We start from the raw sequence: 17,770 nt of genomic DNA on the forward strand, positions 1-17,770 counted from the left end.
CGTTCCACTTCTGTTTCATTAAATGCCCTTGCCTTACGTTTGTCTTGACTGGCTTCTATTTACAGAAATTGTAAACCAGTTGAATGCTCTGAGCAGCTTAGATGAAGATCAAGATGACTGCATAAAGCAAGCAAATATGCCTTCAGCTAAATCAGCCAGTTCCTCTGAAGGTCTATGAGCTTTCCTTCTTTCTTTCTGTTTCTGATTGTCTGTATTTACTCTGACCTGTTACCTTTTGACTCCTGCCTGTATTCAGCTGTCAGTTTTAGCTCTGTGCTTCCACCCAGCATGACTCTCAGTAATTTGTAGTGCATCCAACAGGTAACAACATGATAGAGAGCCTATCTCGTCTGCAGCTCTGTTGTCATCTGATAATGAACAAGTAAGAAAAAAAATTTCGAAAACCCCCAAAGCTCCAGACCCCAAGCCGTAAATATTAATTGTGCAGTCAGTAATACTTGACCTCTCTAATGTGACAAAATGTCCCCTCTCTTAATTTGCGTGCATGTTAAATAATCCAAAAATTAAAATTTCCTGCCCATAGTTAACATGTATGTGAACATCCAAAAAGAAATCACTGTATTTAGCTTGTTAGATGTTCTGCAGCATTTGTTCAATGAAGATAATAGAAGGCTTTCTTAGGAGTCATTTCTGTTACATAACGATCAGCGAATAGAAGTTTCATTCATTTCACTTTTTTTTTTCTCCTCTTTTGGTGTACTTACTGAAGTGTAGTTGTGCAGTTCATGCCATACCCTGATGCAGTGTTTCAAGGGACTGTTGATACGGCGGTTTGTTGAGCTTGAAATATGTTAGATCAACAGTTTGTATCTGTATTAAAACAATATTCTAAATTGTTTGTAGAGCTTATCAATAAGCTTAATTTTCTGGATGAAGAGGAGCAAGACCTGGCCAACTCTAGTACGAACCCTTTTGGTGATCCTGACACAGCAGAATTAAATCCATTTGGAGACCCTGATGTAGAAGGTAATAGATTTCTTTTTCATAATTCATTGCTAATTGCAAATGCTTAATGAAACATGATTTTGTTTTTGTAGGGCTGCAAATGAAAAATGTTATTTTGATTAAATACAATTATTGCATGCAGTACTGAGGTAGCAATAGCAGTGATCCAGTTGCCACTGGAAAATGGGTTCATCCTTTGAGTCACATCCTTATGTGTATTTGCCGCTGGGGGCTATCAGCTAAGAGTTGAACCAGAGACATTTAGACCTCTCAGATGTGTCACTAGTACTCACCTCATGTGGTATAAATGAGCAACACACGTACTGTCAAGTGACTCTGTTCCATGTGGATGCTGGTTTCTATCAGAACTTCTTTTGCTTCAATCTTCACTGCATCACAGCGATTCTTGGTTAGCACTAATCTTCATTATTATCATCTAATTATTTCTCTTTCATTCTTCTTTTTTTGCTTTTATGGTTTCCTCATAAGCCTTCTGGCATCGTGCCTTGCACCACATGGTAGGTGTTAATCTCCTTTCCAGACTGACGTGCCCATTCTTGTTCTGTTTGAGTGAGAAATACAACCCCTGTAAGTTTTTAATCTGATAAGAATTTGGCCATAAGGCCAGAAAAGAGCTCCAAGATAGCAGGCATCTCTGCTGTCCTCAGCTCCGTGTTCAAATATGCAGGCCATCATCTGCTGCCATCAAAAAAAAGTATATGACTTTCTTAGTTTGCAGCTGCTTGAAATACCAATCCATAGTTAATTCCCAAGTTTGAAGTTGTATTCAGCCTTTCCTGCTCAATGCTCCAAGACTTTTCTTCCCTCCAAAAATACCAGGGAGCCACCTTTGACCAAACCCCAGGAGCCACTCTGTAATGATGGTGGAGAAGAACTACATTGAGCAGGAGCAGCACAGGATACAGCCAGGGTATTTCTAGTGCCAGGTCTAATGAGGACGCATTCCTGAGCTGCAGTTTCCACCTGCGGTTACTCTTGTTCTCTGGACAAGCTGAATGTTTACTCACAACATGGGTTTTCTGCCTTTGGAGTCCACAGAGGCCAATGTGAGTGTTGATCAAAGTATTGTCATACTTTGGCTGTGGTGTGGTCTCGTAGCTTGTATTTCTCAAACAGGGGCGTTGCACTGTCTTCTGTATTTGGCCATTGAAGCCATAAAGTCACTATCCAGGGCACCTTCAGCTTTCTAGATACCAATATATATGAATTAGGTTCTGCTGCTTGGACCTTTGTTCATTCCTGGGCTGTGAATTCCTTAGGATCGTGGAAGGAGGCAGATTAACCAGAGATATAAAACACCTATTCTTATCCATCTAGTTGTCCATACACAACTTGCCCTAAGAGACTCAGCCTATTTTTCACTCTTCCTTTCTTCCTTCTCTGCTCCAGAAAGAAGAGCTGCCTTCTCCCCGAAGAAACCTGTACAAGTGCCATCCTACCTAAACTGCTGTCTTCCAAACCCAGCTTTTCACAGAATCACAGAATGTTAGGAGTTGGATGGGACCTCAAAAGATCATCCAGTCCAACCCCCCTGCCAGAGCAGGATCACCTAGAGTGGGTCACACAGGAATGCTTTTCTTTCCCTCTTAGAGAGAACTTGCTCTGGCAGAAAGCAGCAGGTATTCTAACCACAAAATGTAGGGACTAAGAGTCAGTTCCTTTTCATCTCAGGGACGGGGAGTTATAAACTGGCCTTGTTTCTTAGTGCCAGTGTAGCTTTATGCTTCATGTCAAGTTCACTATGAGCAGCCTGCATCCAAGATGCCAGCCTGCTTATGTTCTCAAAAGACTCCCAGCATACGTGGGACATCTTTTTCAGTTGATTCTGGTCGCTTTGGTGGCACAGTCATAGACACTTCTCCATTCCTCTGGATGTATTTTGTGTACTTGGACAGTCTCAGGGCTCAGAATGTTGGGTCCCTAAAGAAGTCGCAGCAACACAGTTGTGGGCAGCAATGCTGAGTTGTTGGGTGTGTGTGTACAAAATATTCCTCCCACGCATTGTCACCATCATGCAACAGTCAACGTACATGACAGTGATTTTTATAAACAGGGTGTCACTAGATTATTCCTACTGTGTCATAAGGTGTTTTTTTTATTTGAGAGAGATGAAGCTTCTGTCAGGTTCATGTGATAGCAGTAAATCTTCATGGACCACTGAACCAAGTAGAAGATATGAGGCATTTGAGGCATTTCAGGCTGTCAGACCAAGAGTGGGACATCTGATGTGACATTTTAAAAGCTTTTACTTTATGATTGTGGCTCCACAGGGATTCTTCTAGTCACCTCAAGACACCTCTGAGAAGTTTTGGCTATTCCACCCCAGGGGTTTCTTCTCCCAGTAAGGTGTCTTCTCCCAGTAATGGGCACTGGTTATGTTAATTTTCCCTTGCTTGTCCTTGACATGTATCTTTCCTCCAGTCCTCTTCCTTTACAGAAAGCTGAGGAGAAAAACGTTGTGGAGACAAATCAGTTAAGACAGTTCTGGTCTTCAGCAGCATCAAAAATCTGTTATATATGTCTATGACTAACTGGATCAGTATCTCTATATGGGGTGCACCTAGACCTTACAGTTCTTGGGAGCTTTCCCTTTCTGTTGGAGTACATTTTGAAGCTACACAATATCAAGGCTGTTCTTACCCTGTCACTCTACTACAGAAGACTGCCCTGTTTGTTTCCTGTTTGGCCACAGGTATGTTCTCTCATGGTTTAGGACATTTCTTCTACTTTGAGAACTCAGTGAGGCTTTCACTGCTGCCATCTCTTTATAGGAAGCCCTTAGAGACTATGCCCGCGTGTTTGCTTTTGCATCCTTAAGTGAATATGACCTTTGTGGTGGCCACCCCAGGAGCTTAGGAGCATGACAGAGGTTCAGGAGTTTAAAGCAGACTTTCTTCTGGAAGCTTGAAGAGTCATGTTACCTGTTTCACTTGTCTTGTGATCTGCTTAAATCAAAAGATTCACCTTTTATGTGTGCAGAGATGAAGTATTTTTCTATTCATTAGATGTTAGTCTGCTTTATCTTTTTATCTGGACAAGGCAAAATCTTGAATTTAGACTTTGTGAAAGTTCAGAGTCTTTCCTAGAATTTGTTTCTTAATTTCCTCAAGAAGTGCAGAGTAGCCATCTGGAGCCTCCTTTCCTGAGTACTTTTCTATCAGACACTAGGAGGCATGAAGTGCCATTTGGCAGATACTCCAGCGATATTCCTATCAAGCCTGTAGCGTGTGTGCTTAGTGAAAAAGAGTTTTGAGTCACCCAGGGTATGAATATGTGTGTATTGACAGTCACTCAAAGAGAAAGGAGGATTACTTGTCAGTAGATACTTGTTTCCTAGACAGATATTTCTTGTGCCTGTGCACAAACCGGCTACTTTCCCTCTATCTTCCTAATCCCATAATCATCTAACCTTAGGAATGTGGGTTGGAGAGAAACTAAAAGCATGAGTGCTCCCAGCATCCATGTGCGCACTCTGGGTATGGTGCATGGCAGAGGGTCATCAGCAAGCTGTCTCTGGATGTTGCTGTGCTTTAAAAAGTCCTTAGTGTAAGTGATCTTATATGCACAATGGAGCGAATGTGCATATGAACAACTCACCTCAAAAAACCTTCAGCCTTGGACATGAAGCCTTTCAGAAATGAAGCCTTTCAATCTGTCTCTTGCTTGACGTGTTGAATTGAGGTTTATTCTCTCTGTATCTAATAGAATGGCTAGACATTAGGAATCTGGAAAATAAAAAAATCTGTTCAAGCAGTCTGTACACGTTTATACTAGACAGTATGTAGCTGATCACATGAGGACTGCCTTTTAGTCATGTTACAACAGAACTCTAAAATCAGTTAATTTTTTTTCAAAATATTTTACTTCTGGAAGTCAGCATGTATATCAAATTCAAATAGAAAACTACAAAACACTTTCGGTGCTCCAGATATTTTTTTTAATTAGGTGGGGAATGCAAATTTTGAAGTTGCATATGACGAATACAAGTTTCCTGCAACACACTTCAGGCATCAGGGTAACTATTTGCTGGCACTGCCTCTCTCTTTCGTTTAAAACAGCATTTACCTTACTGGTTTTTTTTGGTTGGATTTTGTTTGTTTGATTGTTTTTACCTTGTGTGTAGATTTCTGAGCTCCCTGCAGCATGTGTTACATGGCAAATGAAAACAGTGCTACAGTGCAATACCAAACCCCATAATCTTTCTAGGATAGTCCTAAGGAGAGCAGTACAAGAACCAATATAGAGGAAACTGATTATTCTGTCTCTTCTCCTTATATTTCCTAATGAAATGCAATGTGTTGTTGGTGTGAATATTAATAGAAGTGATATAAAATCATTACTGGTTTATAGGGACGCCAGTCATTGTGCTTTCTAGAAGTACTGGAAAGTAACATCTTTATTCTGTGCTGTTTGTTACGCTGCTCACATCGCCATTGTGACTGTGTGCTTGCCAGTAGTACAGTAAATGGCATAACTAAGTATCTTTCACATGTGGCTTGTTCTTTCATCCTTTGCCAAGGGGAAAGTAGTATGCGTAATGTTTTGGTGGGGGTTTTGTTTGGTTTTAAGGGATGTGTCACAATATGTTTGTGTTACAAAAGGCAAGTGGGTAGAAGGGGAGGGTGATTTCTGGAGATCCTCTGGGAATTAGAAGACTGAATATGCAGATAGGTAGTGCCAGAGTGATTACTATCACAAGCAGGCTTTCTCAGTGGAGTTTAGGGCAAGTGTTGTTTCCAGAATCTGGCACAAGAGCAGCTGGTGCTTCTGTTGTAGTAATACTTCTACCTCTCCTCTTGTCACTCCTACCCCTGTGGCTTTATTACTTAACCATGCAAAATTATTGTGGGTTTGACCCTTGAAGTGCCAAACTGCAAACATCTTTTTTTGCTGTTTGTGTGTTCAGCCCACCCAAATACACTTCCCAACATCATTAGATGCTTTAGAAAATATGAGTGTCTGATACAGCAAAAGTAACAGCGGCTTCAGCTTTAAGAGCAGTGTTGCTGAGTCAGTCCTAGCAGTTGAATTTGTTAGGGAGAAGCTTACAAAGTGATGACCAGCACTTAACATAAAAGCTAGCCCTAAATTGTTCCAGAGACCCCACGGGAGATAGCCTGGTTAGGTGTGGGTTCAGGTGGGGACCCTCTCTCCTGTGAGAATTTCAAAGGAACCAGAGGGGAAAAAAAAAATACAAAAATCAGAATCCTGGATGACAGGAGCAGCGAGAATGAGCAGCCGAGTTAAGTGGGTTCTAGTTGTACCCCTCCAAAACTCTCTCTCTCAAAGTGTCTTGAAAATGATACTTTTAGAAGTTCTTTTAATTTTAGCCTGTGTGTAGGATTTTCTGAAATCTTTTATTTAATAATAAGCCAAAGATGTCTCAGCACTGGTCTTCAATACTCTGTGTATAAGGACAAACTTGTAGTTACTGTTAATCCAATGAACAAGAGAAAGAATTTTGTCCTGACTAATGTCTACAGCACTTGATCCACAGTGTTGAAATAGGAGTTGCAAAAACATTTGCATTGTCCCTTAAAATTTATCAGATATAAACAAGAATTTTAGGAGATACTTAAAAGCAAATTTAAAATAAAAGCTTTCAGCATTGTTTTAAGAGATTGTTTCTCTGAATGTTTTTAATTTAAGGAAATATTACTGATGTTCCTTCTAGTAATATTTGTTTGAATACTGCTTGTGAGTTATCAGCAAGTTTTGCTCAAATATGATAATGTGTATTTATCAACAGATGCATATGCGGGTGCAGAAGCAGGTGTTAGTAGTTGTGCGGTCTCTTGATAAAATATTTCAAGATTTGAACAAGGTTTAAAGTAGCAAAAGTTTTGGTTAATACATTGTCAGCAAGTTGCACAATTTGAACAAGACATACATTGGTCATTATTGTGCATTTCGTTAAGTTACTTCTGCTTTTTATATGAAACTGTCTTTTTAAAACAGATCTCAAAAGCATTTCTGCATGGCCTAGTCCCTCAAATCTCTAAGTATGTGGGTGACACTTGAGTAGTATCTGAGCTGCCATGTGCTTCAATTCGTGCATATCCACCCAGTAAGGCATGGATAGCTCACCTGATTTTAGACATTAACATTAGTTTGAACATATACCTGGAACCTTTGACTGTAAAGGATTGAGACGATTAGCTCAGCTGTAGATACCCACACTCAGGACATCCCAGGCCAAGCAGAGTGAAACTTCTGCTTGTCATGACCACCTGTACTGAATGCTAGAGTGATGTAAGCCAGCCAGTGTATGACCTTTTTTCCTGTTTTAGTGTAAAATAAATGAAAAACTATGTTTAAAATGTTGGGCTCTGCTCTGATGTATTTCACCTATAACACTGACAAAGGATTTGATCATATTTGTGTTTTTAAGAATTTCTACCATGTCTGATTTATTTTCCCGTCAGTTAAACTGTAGACCTTCAATATTATTTTACTGAGGGCTTTCTCTGAAACATCTTTCTTGTAAGGATGCAGGCTTGTGAACAAATCACCACACATAAACTAGGGTACGAGCTTAAGACGCATCACCTACTGTGCAGTAACTACCCTTTCTCCCAGAGTAAGTGCCCAGTAGTGTATTCCCTTTTATTAAGGGATAAGCATGTTGTATTTACTGTAGGGTAGGAGTGAACACATACACCAGAGCTGACATAGTGCAAATGCACACCCTGGTTTATCCTGCAGTGGTTTGTCTATATGTCCATTTCCTAAAACACAGCTGAAATGTTGCTTTATGACAATCGGGTGAGGGTTAACCAGTTCACATGGTAATAGAACCTATTTTTTAGGTTTACCCAAGGCTATTATTGCAACCCTGATAATTTGGTTTTTTTCTGTTAGTCACAAGGATTTTGATTAATTAGTTCTTTTCACAACACGTTCTGACAGTATAAAGACTGACCATTGATCATAACTTCATGTGATCTGACTTTACATTCATTTCATCTTACTTCAGTGTAGTGTCTGATTTATGCTTTTTCTTAGTCTCCTTTTTGACTTCAGTTTTTTGCTTGAAACAGTGATAGCTGTATTCTGTATTTGAAGTTAAATAGAAGAACTTATGAGATACATAAGAAATAGATGTGTACTGTATGTGTTGCATCTTTAATGCTAAGTTGGACCAGGCTGCTGAAGGAATAGGAAACTGCTAATATAATTGGGAATTAAAGGAATTTTAAAATGTAATTTTCTGAATAATTGCCGTAGGGAAATCCCACTAGCAGAAGCACTGTGCATAGTTGTGTGCCTACCAGTTAAAACCTGCAGTATTGTCTAGCAAAGAACAATTTTATTTTGTTTTCACCCAGCTGATCTCACACTTGAACTCAGAGGAGTGATTTATTTTGTGAGTGTCTGCATTGGGTTTAAGTAAGATTTTGATAATTTTTTTTCTGTTATTCCAGCCAAACCCATTTGGTTTTCATTTTCTGACTGTAAATAAATGATCCGTCACTTCAGAAACAGACCCTTAGAAATAGTATAGTAGACAATACGCTAACACAGTCTTTGCAGTTCGAATGTGAAGAACCAAGAAGAAGTGCCCAGTGAATGTGAGGTTCTACCTAAAATGAAACCTTTTCAGTTCCTGGTGTGTCTCAATTGTTCTGAGAAGAAATACGGCCTTTCCAGCTCCAAGACTTTGTCGTGGTCTAGTGGCTGCTGACTAGTCCAATGCGTAGCTGTGCGAAGCTGCTCATTGCATCTGAGGACCATATTCCTGTTCAGCCAGGAGTGGCTCTTGTTCAAACAGCAGATTATGGTCAGTCACACTGTGTTTGTTAGGGCTTTCTGTCGCCTTGGCCAGAGACAGAATGAACTGAAAATTTACTGACTGAGTAGAGAACACTTACATTTTCTAGCAGTTCACCAAGATTAGCAACTTCATTACATCATCCATCCAAGGCAGTAACAACAGTGCTGTTTCTTTTGCTGCTCCTTCCTTTTGTCAGTTGTGTAACTGGTGATTTTGTCTTCCTGATTATTTGTTTAGTGACAAACACACTTGGGACTCCATCTTTTCCTTCTTAAGAGCCTTGCTACAAATAACATTTAGTTTTTCTTTTAAAGCTAAATGGTATGCTTTTTTCAGTCTTGTAACCATACATCTGAAAAAGAAACACTTTTCATTAAAAATAATGTGGGAGTGGTTATTGAAAATCAGACTTTAATAGCACTGTATTGAAGTTCCTATTTGCATAGATTTTGAAAGCAGATCAAATCCAATCTTGAACTGAGCTTGCGATCATTTGATGCTGCAGGAAGAGTGAGATTAACATTACTAAGTATCTTTGTAAGAAATGGTATATTGCTGTATGGGAATTCGTATTATTCAATATCCAGCAGCCATTTGCTTTTGTGTAATGTTCTCTCTGTGTGTCTGTTACTCTAAAGAACTGCATGCATCTCCAGGTTGCTAATAACTTTTTGTTGTACAGCCCAAATAATAGATGAGTAATTTGATTATCTGTCTCTTTAGGGTTATTTTAAATTCATTTCTTACTGTGAGACTATGTATTGTTACCAGGAGCAGTTAGCAGTGAAAGTATGTATGTTTTGAAATGTAATTACAGGTCATACCTAATAACTGATTTTTAGTTCATTTAAGGAATTATTTTTAGTCATTTTAAGAAATGAAAAGACCACGTACTTACTATCGCCCTTTTTAATATCCAGTAAAAGTAATTTTAGTATAAAATGTAGGATATCTTTTTTCTTCATTAAAAGCTCAAATAAATAATTAAGAACATTTTGTTAGGATACAAATTGGCTAATAGCTTGGAAGGATGTTCTTAAATCTGTTGCAATACCATTTATATGACAAATAAGAAAACTAATAACTAATTGGGTTGAAAGTGCTTTAATGAGTGACAAAATGAAGCCTATTCAATATATTCTAGATGAAATGACCTTTCGAAAGACCTGTTTTTTAATAAACAACGTCATTTTGTAAATAAATAAAGCGTGAAAATTCATGTAAGGCGATGACTTTTTGTACTGAGAGTTATGAAGCAGACCTTTTCATAAGCCTTCAAACTATAAAATGGTTTCAAAATGTTTTATGTTAAATCTGTGTAATGATTTTTTTTGTTATTGGTAGAACTGGACACTGAAATAGCTTCATCTTCAAAGCCAGAAGAAAGTTTCTCTGCTGACAATTACAATCCCTTCAAGGACGAAGATACCCCAGAGTACTTGAACCCATTTGATGAGCCTGACCCTGAGCCTGAAATGTTTGTAACTGTAAGACATTCTCCTCCACAACCTGCAAAAAGGAAAAACGTCAGACCAGTAGATATGAGCAAATATCTCTATGCAGATACCTCTAAAACTGAGGAGGAAGAGCTAGATGAGTAAGTATGTTTCTTCATCTTTCAGCAGCTTTGGAAGCATTAGTGGGATCCCTGGCTTAATCTTGAGATGTATCAAGTTAGACCATGGTGATCCTTAATCACCTCCTTAGGACAGGCTGACCTTCAGCTCAGCAGCGGGAAATACCATACCCTCAAGTCATGGTGTTCAGCTGAACATGATCAGTTAGGAAACTTTTCTTTGCCTCCTTGATAGCAAATTACTTGATAGGGGACAAGTCTGTGTACCTTTTTGGCACTTCCTGCCCTGCCAATTGCAAATGAGCCAAAAATTAAGGAGCAGCATCTTTCCTGTCCTTTTTGCCATTATTTTTACTACACAAAAGAATCATTTTTGTTAATGATAATGGAGAGTTAGTTTTATATTGGTGCAGTGTGTAAAAAGGAAGAGTATTTTGCAGTCTGCATAGCACGTTTTTGAGAGTCTCATAAAACTGAATCTCCATATGGGAAAGATAACACCATATGAACTTTCTTAGGTTGTTTCTTTTATCATAACCACACATGAACTTTTGTAAACTCACACTGACTGCCTTGTATTACAGTATAGAAACCTAACAAGGGATGAGAGCTTTTTGCAATAGCTGTGCAGCTTGTGAGGTTTGACGGTATATACTTACTCCTTGTTTGTGGTCATTAGTCACCAGACACACCACTCATGAGGCAGTTTATGGTGATTACGTACGAACAGTTTTACAGACAGCAACTGTAATTAACATTTTGTTTCGCATTATTTAACAAGATTGGCATGACATTTGCATTGCTTTCATATTTAGTATTAATCCAAGTGTCATCATCTTCATATTTCTCTGTTTATAGCTGTGTTCTAGGAAATTGAAGAATTTCCATGCACTCTAAGAGAAATGTGTAAAGGACCCTGAGGGTTTTTTTCCTTTTAAAGCTCTGTGTCCATGGATTTGTTGTTGTTGTTCTCTCTGTGGAAAAAAAAGGGGGGGGAAGGGCATTGGGAAATGATGTCTTTGCCAGCTCCATTCATCAGGGCCCTACCTGAACACAGCACTGGCTGCTTGTGTCTTCAGAGCACAGTGTGATCACACTTTTGACAGTCGCACCAGGCATCCCTCATCAGTCACTGATCACCAGAATCTGCAGGGAGGAAAAAATATGTATACTTTACACCCACAAAGATATGGGGATAGAGAACAGCAAAAACTGAGAAGAGCAGAATGAGCAAAAGCTGCATGGATGGGCAAGTGAAGAATTTTCTGTTTTATGTTTATACTCACATTTCCACTCTAGGCAAACCTGTGCCAAATGGGCTTACAGTGCTGTTATAATAGGCAGTCTTGTTTTTGCTGTGTACTGAACTGCGGATTTCTCTAGCCTTTTGTTTACAATGGCCACCTTCTTACTTTAATGACCCCATTTGCTTTTTATTCCTCTTTTTTTTTAAAGGTAAAAATAAACTCTCCATAGGTGGATTCTACTTGAACATAAATCTGATCTGTGCTTTCATTGTAAAAGCATTGTCCCACGGAAAAATGGAAGTATAAGGAGTCAAAAAGCACTGTAAAATAGTTTTTTACATCTTTTACATAAGTGTTTTATGTCCTGACCCCTGAAGTAGCTTCCCCTCTATGTTTTCCTCCCAGGTTACAGAAGCACCATGTCATTGAAAAGGACCTGGAGGCCATTTGTTAAATGTATTGGGTAGAAGTGTGGCAAGGAGAACCATTGAATCTTTTTAATGAAATGCTCTGGAGGAGTAAATGTAATAATAAAACTCCAGTCTAGGAACACAGGACTTGTGATACTAACTCACACCTACAAGCACTGTTATGCCTTACCTCATGTCATGATTTTTTCAAGTTTTTCAGCAGAATTTTTCTGCTAAGGTATGGTATGGTGAGCACCAAATGAAAGATTTTCATAGGCAGTGCCCATTGGTAGTTTTTGTGTGTCCTAAATCATGAGGGTTTATGTCCAGATGTGTATTGTTTCTTATCTAATGTGAATATTGATGCTTTTATTATCTACGTAATTGGCTAATCTTCTTCCATATCCTATTAAAGTCTAGGCTTTAGTGTCAATTTGTGACAGAGAGTTCCACAAGAAAACAAGATCTTATATGAAATGTGTTTCCTTTTATTGACTGTAAATAAGTTACCTTTCTGGTCCCATACACAGTCTCTTCTGCTGGCTTATCAAAACAGCAATAAGTAGTATTGGATTTTTCTGCCATAAACAGTTGCTGTGTTGTATATCTCTAGCCTGTTCACCGTTACTTGTCACTTGTCAGAGTTAAATGCTGCTAATTTTTTCAATCTCTCTTCATACAGAAGTCTCTTCATGTCTCTAATTGTTTTCATCACACGTCTCTGGATCCTGTTATTTCTGCTGCTATATATCTATTTTAAAATGTGTTGACTTGGCCTGAGCAGTGTATTCAAGACAAGGCTGAACAACTGAGTCATATCATGGCATTAGAAAACTTTGCATATTATTTTCAACTTCTAACATCTTGTCTTTTGATTTTTTGTTTTGTTGTTTTGGGTAGTTTTAAATCATTTTTTACTACCTCTGGTCCAGTGCTTTCCAAAGGGGTGGTTTCAAACCTGACAGATGAAAGGCATGAGAAATAGAAGGCTCCTAAAAGACATTTATTGTCACTGAGGAAATACGATGTATTTTTGCTCCTGCAGCTAAATGTTTAATTGGAGTTCATTGAATGCACCGCTTGGCATTTTCCTCTCGTATTTTGTGTGAAATGCAGTGATGTGTCATGGGAACATGGACACATCCGTTAGCACTGGGACTCTTGTCCCACTCTACTCTGGTAGATCCTTAGTTCTGATTCTGGTCTCGGAGCTTACACCAAGTGCCCCAAGAGCTGAACTCTGACTCCAGTTTTGTTACAGACTCTTGTTGTAATCTTGGAAAAGGTACTTACCTTCACTGTGCCTCTGTGAAGGATTTACCTTGGGTAATTGGCTTAATTGGAAAATATTTCTCTAATGGTTATAAAGATAACATAAGATTTCACAACACATAAGCAAAGCGTAGTCACAAGCATAAGCATAATGAGCTGCTGCATGGTACAGAGGGACTTGTATCACGCAGTACATATATTCTGCTGTAAAACTACACTGACAAAACATAATTCCTCCGGCTAAATTCTCATACATAGCTAGAGAAAAGGAACACATTCTATTTTTGTTAGTTTGGGCACTTGAATGTTAGTGTAAAATTCTGCTTTTGCCTTTTCAAATTTTATACATTAAAATCAAAATGGTAGGTGACCACCAGTTAATAAAGGACAGCACACCTTGCCAAGCTAACTTTAATAATTTGAAAATAGCTCACAACTACTTAAAGTATAGCTCTTTCAACCCTAGTACTTCTGATTGGTAATATTGCCTGATCTCTTAACCCTACCGCACTGGCAACTTTGTTTTTCCTCCTCAATAAAATGTTGAATTTTCTTTTCAGTTAACCAGTGACACTGATCAAAATAACACTTAAATTGGTCAGAATAAAACCTTTTTTTCACATATTATTTGGCTCTGTGGCTTCTTACCTTGTTAATTGTTGTATGGCTTAGAATAATGCTGTCTAATTGGAAAGACTATCGAGTTGCCAACTACTGAAGCTGCCTGTTGCACAAGAAGCCACAAGCCACCATGCTGCCAGTGATCATAGAATGGTTTGGGTTGGAAGGCACCTTAAAGATCATCCAGGTCCAACCCCCCTGCCAGGGGCAGGGACACCTCCCACCAGACCATGATGGCTTAATGCCAGGTAGTTTGTGAGGTTTGGTTTTATTTAGTTTTGTGGTGGACAATCTGGTATCTCTTTAGGCAAATCATGTTATGTGGATCAATTAAATAACTTCACAAAAGCAAAAAGTATGGGAGCTAACCTCAGAGAAAAGTGCTTTAATACCTTTCAGCTAAGGCTTTTTTCAGACAGACTTTTCCTCTATGCTTGGTTTCTGGTACAACTGTTGGATCAAACTCTGCTACATATATCAGACCCCAGTGACTTCAAAATGTGTAGCCTTTTTGAACAGGAACCAGGACTGCATTAAACTTAACTTTTCAAAAATCTTTCTAAATATTTGTAACACCAATTAAAAGTGTTAGAGAGGGGAAGGTGGGAAATTGTGTCCCTGTGTGTGTCTCTGTGTGTGTCTGTGTGTGTGTGTGTGTTCTGCCTATACTATGACCAAAATATGAGGGTTTACCCTGGCTTTCAAGCAAGTTCTCCTCTAGGAAAAAAGGTAGTAGCTTGTCTCCTTATAGCACTTCCTTCTGGGGCTTGCAGTAGGGTACAGTGCTTCAAGATTATCCACACAGCACAGACAGTTCTGCAGCATAAAAATGCAAAAGATTATTCTTCCAAACTTTTTTACTATCAGTGATTTCGCCCACACACACCAAATTAATTTTAACACCTGACAAATACACTTTCCTAATTTGAAATACACAAAGGTAAATTACTTCCCTGCTAAATGTGCTGCATCTCTTGGCTATTCAGAAGACTAACTTGTTGAACTAAAGAAAACCTTGTGCTCTCCTGTTGAACACATTGTTCTTCAGTCTTTATCTCTTTTATCTTCATTTTCACCTCCCTTTGAACTTTCTGGTGTCTGAAGACAGCTGAGCTGGGCTGTCAGCTAAATTAGAGCTACTGACAGCTAGGTGCATTCTCTACTCCCACCTGAATACCCTCCTTTTTCTGCTGCCTCCCATGGAAAATGCCCATCCATTCTATTTAACTCATTATTTTGAAGTTGCCTTTAGTTCTGATTGCACTGGTGACTTTGTCCTTGATGGGCAGCAAAGTGGGAACACCTGAAAGTTGCCTTCAGTCAGCAGATGAGTTATTTCACCATTAGTTCTTCCTTTCACTTTAGCATCTGGATTTAGATCTCTTTCTCTGTAACAAGCACTGGTAGATTCTTGGAAAGGTCTGGAGGTTTTAAGCCTGGTCTTTTTTTTATGTGATTTAGTAAACTTTGCCCTTTAGACTTATTTTCTGCAGTGTAGTTTATTAATTGCTTGCTTTTTCTTAGTGAAAAGAGGATGATGGTAAACTGCATTAAAATAAAATCTAAAATCAGTCCATGAGACTGAAAGACATATTTTCGTACTAAAAGTACACAAAACTGAGAGAAATGTGATGTTGTATGAAAGGAAACTGCATGAACGGGTAATTTTTTTTCTTGTGCCCAAATTTTGCTGTTGTAGTTCTTTAAAAACTGTGTGTGCTAGCTCATAACTCTTATGCTGAGAGGAAATTTGTAAATGGGTCTAGCTATGTAGGCTCTTGTCTAATGCTGGATGCATTATTGTTTCTATCTAGAGTTAAATTCAAGGGACTGAGGTTATTTGTCATGATTAGTCACGCTTTATATAACCATATGCAGATAGATCTTTGGGAATTGCAGTGACTTAGTTACATAAACATAGTTTGAGATATGTCTTGCAGGGGAAGTATGGACTAGAAGGAAATTAATTAACATATCAGTTTCATAGTTAACTATCTGGTTTTGGATTGTAAAATATGAAAAGCAAAGATTATGAATAAAATAATTCTGTGCAGAGAAGATTCCCATAAGTATCCTTAGCAGAATAAAAAATTGCTGGCTCTTTTAAGTGCATAGTAGAAGCCATTATTTACTGTATCAAACTAATAGACCGAATTTGGAAATGCTGTGGAAGTATTTACTTAGGGTAGAACAAATATGGTGTTGGAACGTGAATGCCAGAGTGAAGAAGAATAATTCTTCAGGTTGCATCCAGTTGGTGGAAGATGTTTACTGTGTTTCTTAAACAAGGTTTAGTTGTAAAAAGCACTTTCAAAATAGACAGAAGATGGCTACTCGTATCTATAAAGAGGTATACACAAGTCAGTTGTAGTTTTCTTATACTATTCTCATATCCAAAGAATGTTCTTGAAATGGTGTGGTGACTGTATGCTGTGGAGTATAAAGTGCACTCGATGTGGATTGTGTACATATGGACGCCAAAATTTTGAGACTCAGACAGCCAAGAGTGAGACCTCTAAGGCCGTGTTGGAGCATGCATCTAAAAATGACCTGATTCTTAACTCAGTTCTAAAGAAGCATTCATAATTCTGTTCAAAAGAATATTCAACAGCCAGCAACTTCACTCAGATTTGTTGGTATTGAGTTTGTCTGTAAATTAGGTCACTCTTTGATAGATAGCTAAGTATAATTGAAGAGTTAGCTCTATGCAATTGATAACAGGTAATTTGCAGGAAATTATAAAATATAAAGAAATGCAGTTTTAACTGTTGTAGCTCACTTTTTCAGTCATATGAAAAAGGAGTATCTAAAAGCATGTAAAAGCAAATATATTCTTGTGTGGATGATAAAAGCATTTTAGTCATCAGCTTCTCTGAACAGATCTTATTTTTGGTTTGAATTCCAAGGAGATAGCGAAGAAATATGTTTCCCTTCTTTTAATTAGATCCAATCCATTTTATGAACCAAAATCAAGCCCTGCTTTAATTAAAGTTGCTCCACTGCAAGAACCAGAAAAGAAGATGAAAAGAAAAGCTCCTGAACCACCAAACCTCTTGCCAAAGACAGAGGCAGGCATGAGTGAGAACATGTCAGCTATTCCTGCATCGAGGGAGCTTTCTTCTTCTCCTAAGGTAGGTTTTTCGTATCAAAGTTTCGTCTTTGTTATTAACAGTATCTTTGTGTGTATTGTAGACATCCTATTTATTTCTGCAGACCATCTTAAAAGCTTTGCTTATACTTAAGGTGTTGGCTCATCTCTATTCACTTGCTGGTTCATAAGGAGAGAGCAGCAGTAGGGCCTTGTATTTTTTCTTTAAGGATTTAATGACAACAGTAACAGCAACTGCAGTTTCAAAGAAAAGAATCTTCTAGTAACAAATGTTATGGGGCAGCTGGATATGCCATTGAGAAGGAAGAAAATGATGTTGAACAATACTTTGTCTTGATCTATTGTAATGCTGCTAAGCCTTGCCCCTGTTGAAGAGTCTGTCTCCACATTTCTGTCATAAATCTGGGTTTTAAGAGCTTAGTACTGGGTACTGTTTATTTGTACTGGGATTAATATATGTCCAATTCCATAGGTATGTCAAAGCAATTAAAAAAAAAAGACAGTCTACTTTAAATCAGATTAACTGTTTATTAGGAGTACCTAGACTAAGCATACTTTTGTATATGCATATATATCTGTGTTTGTCACAGTAAAATATGAATTAACTTCTGTTGAAGAGGGCAATGTATGGTGTAGGTATTTTACGATTACAACAGCTAACTTCTGTTGGTGTGAATTTCAACTTCAGTGTCTCAGCAGTTAGCACCACTTGCGCTTTTTTAAACAAAATTTAATAGTGTATGTTGATGGACACTTCTTAAAAATGATTTTGAT

The 17,770-nt window shown here is 38.3% G+C and overlaps 1 protein-coding gene across 1 annotated transcript in view; it reads left to right on the forward strand.

The window, feature by feature from the left end:
- Positions 1-17,018, forward strand: part of LOC104546825 (EH domain-binding protein 1-like) — a gene marked incomplete at both ends in the record, with an annotated part of 67,949 nt that extends 50,931 nt beyond the window's left edge. Inside the window, 3 exons of the mRNA XM_010192318.1 lie at positions 865-987; positions 10,106-10,358; positions 16,832-17,018. Coding sequence (XP_010190620.1) covers positions 865-987; positions 10,106-10,358; positions 16,832-17,018 — 563 coding nt within the window. The remainder of the gene's footprint in view (positions 1-864; positions 988-10,105; positions 10,359-16,831) is intronic.
- Between the last annotated feature and the right edge of the window lie 752 nt (positions 17,019-17,770).

Source organism: Mesitornis unicolor, unplaced genomic scaffold (genome assembly GCF_000695765.1).
Source record: "Mesitornis unicolor isolate BGI_N332 unplaced genomic scaffold, ASM69576v1 scaffold9099, whole genome shotgun sequence".
NCBI classification, from domain to species: domain Eukaryota; kingdom Metazoa; phylum Chordata; class Aves; order Mesitornithiformes; family Mesitornithidae; genus Mesitornis; species Mesitornis unicolor.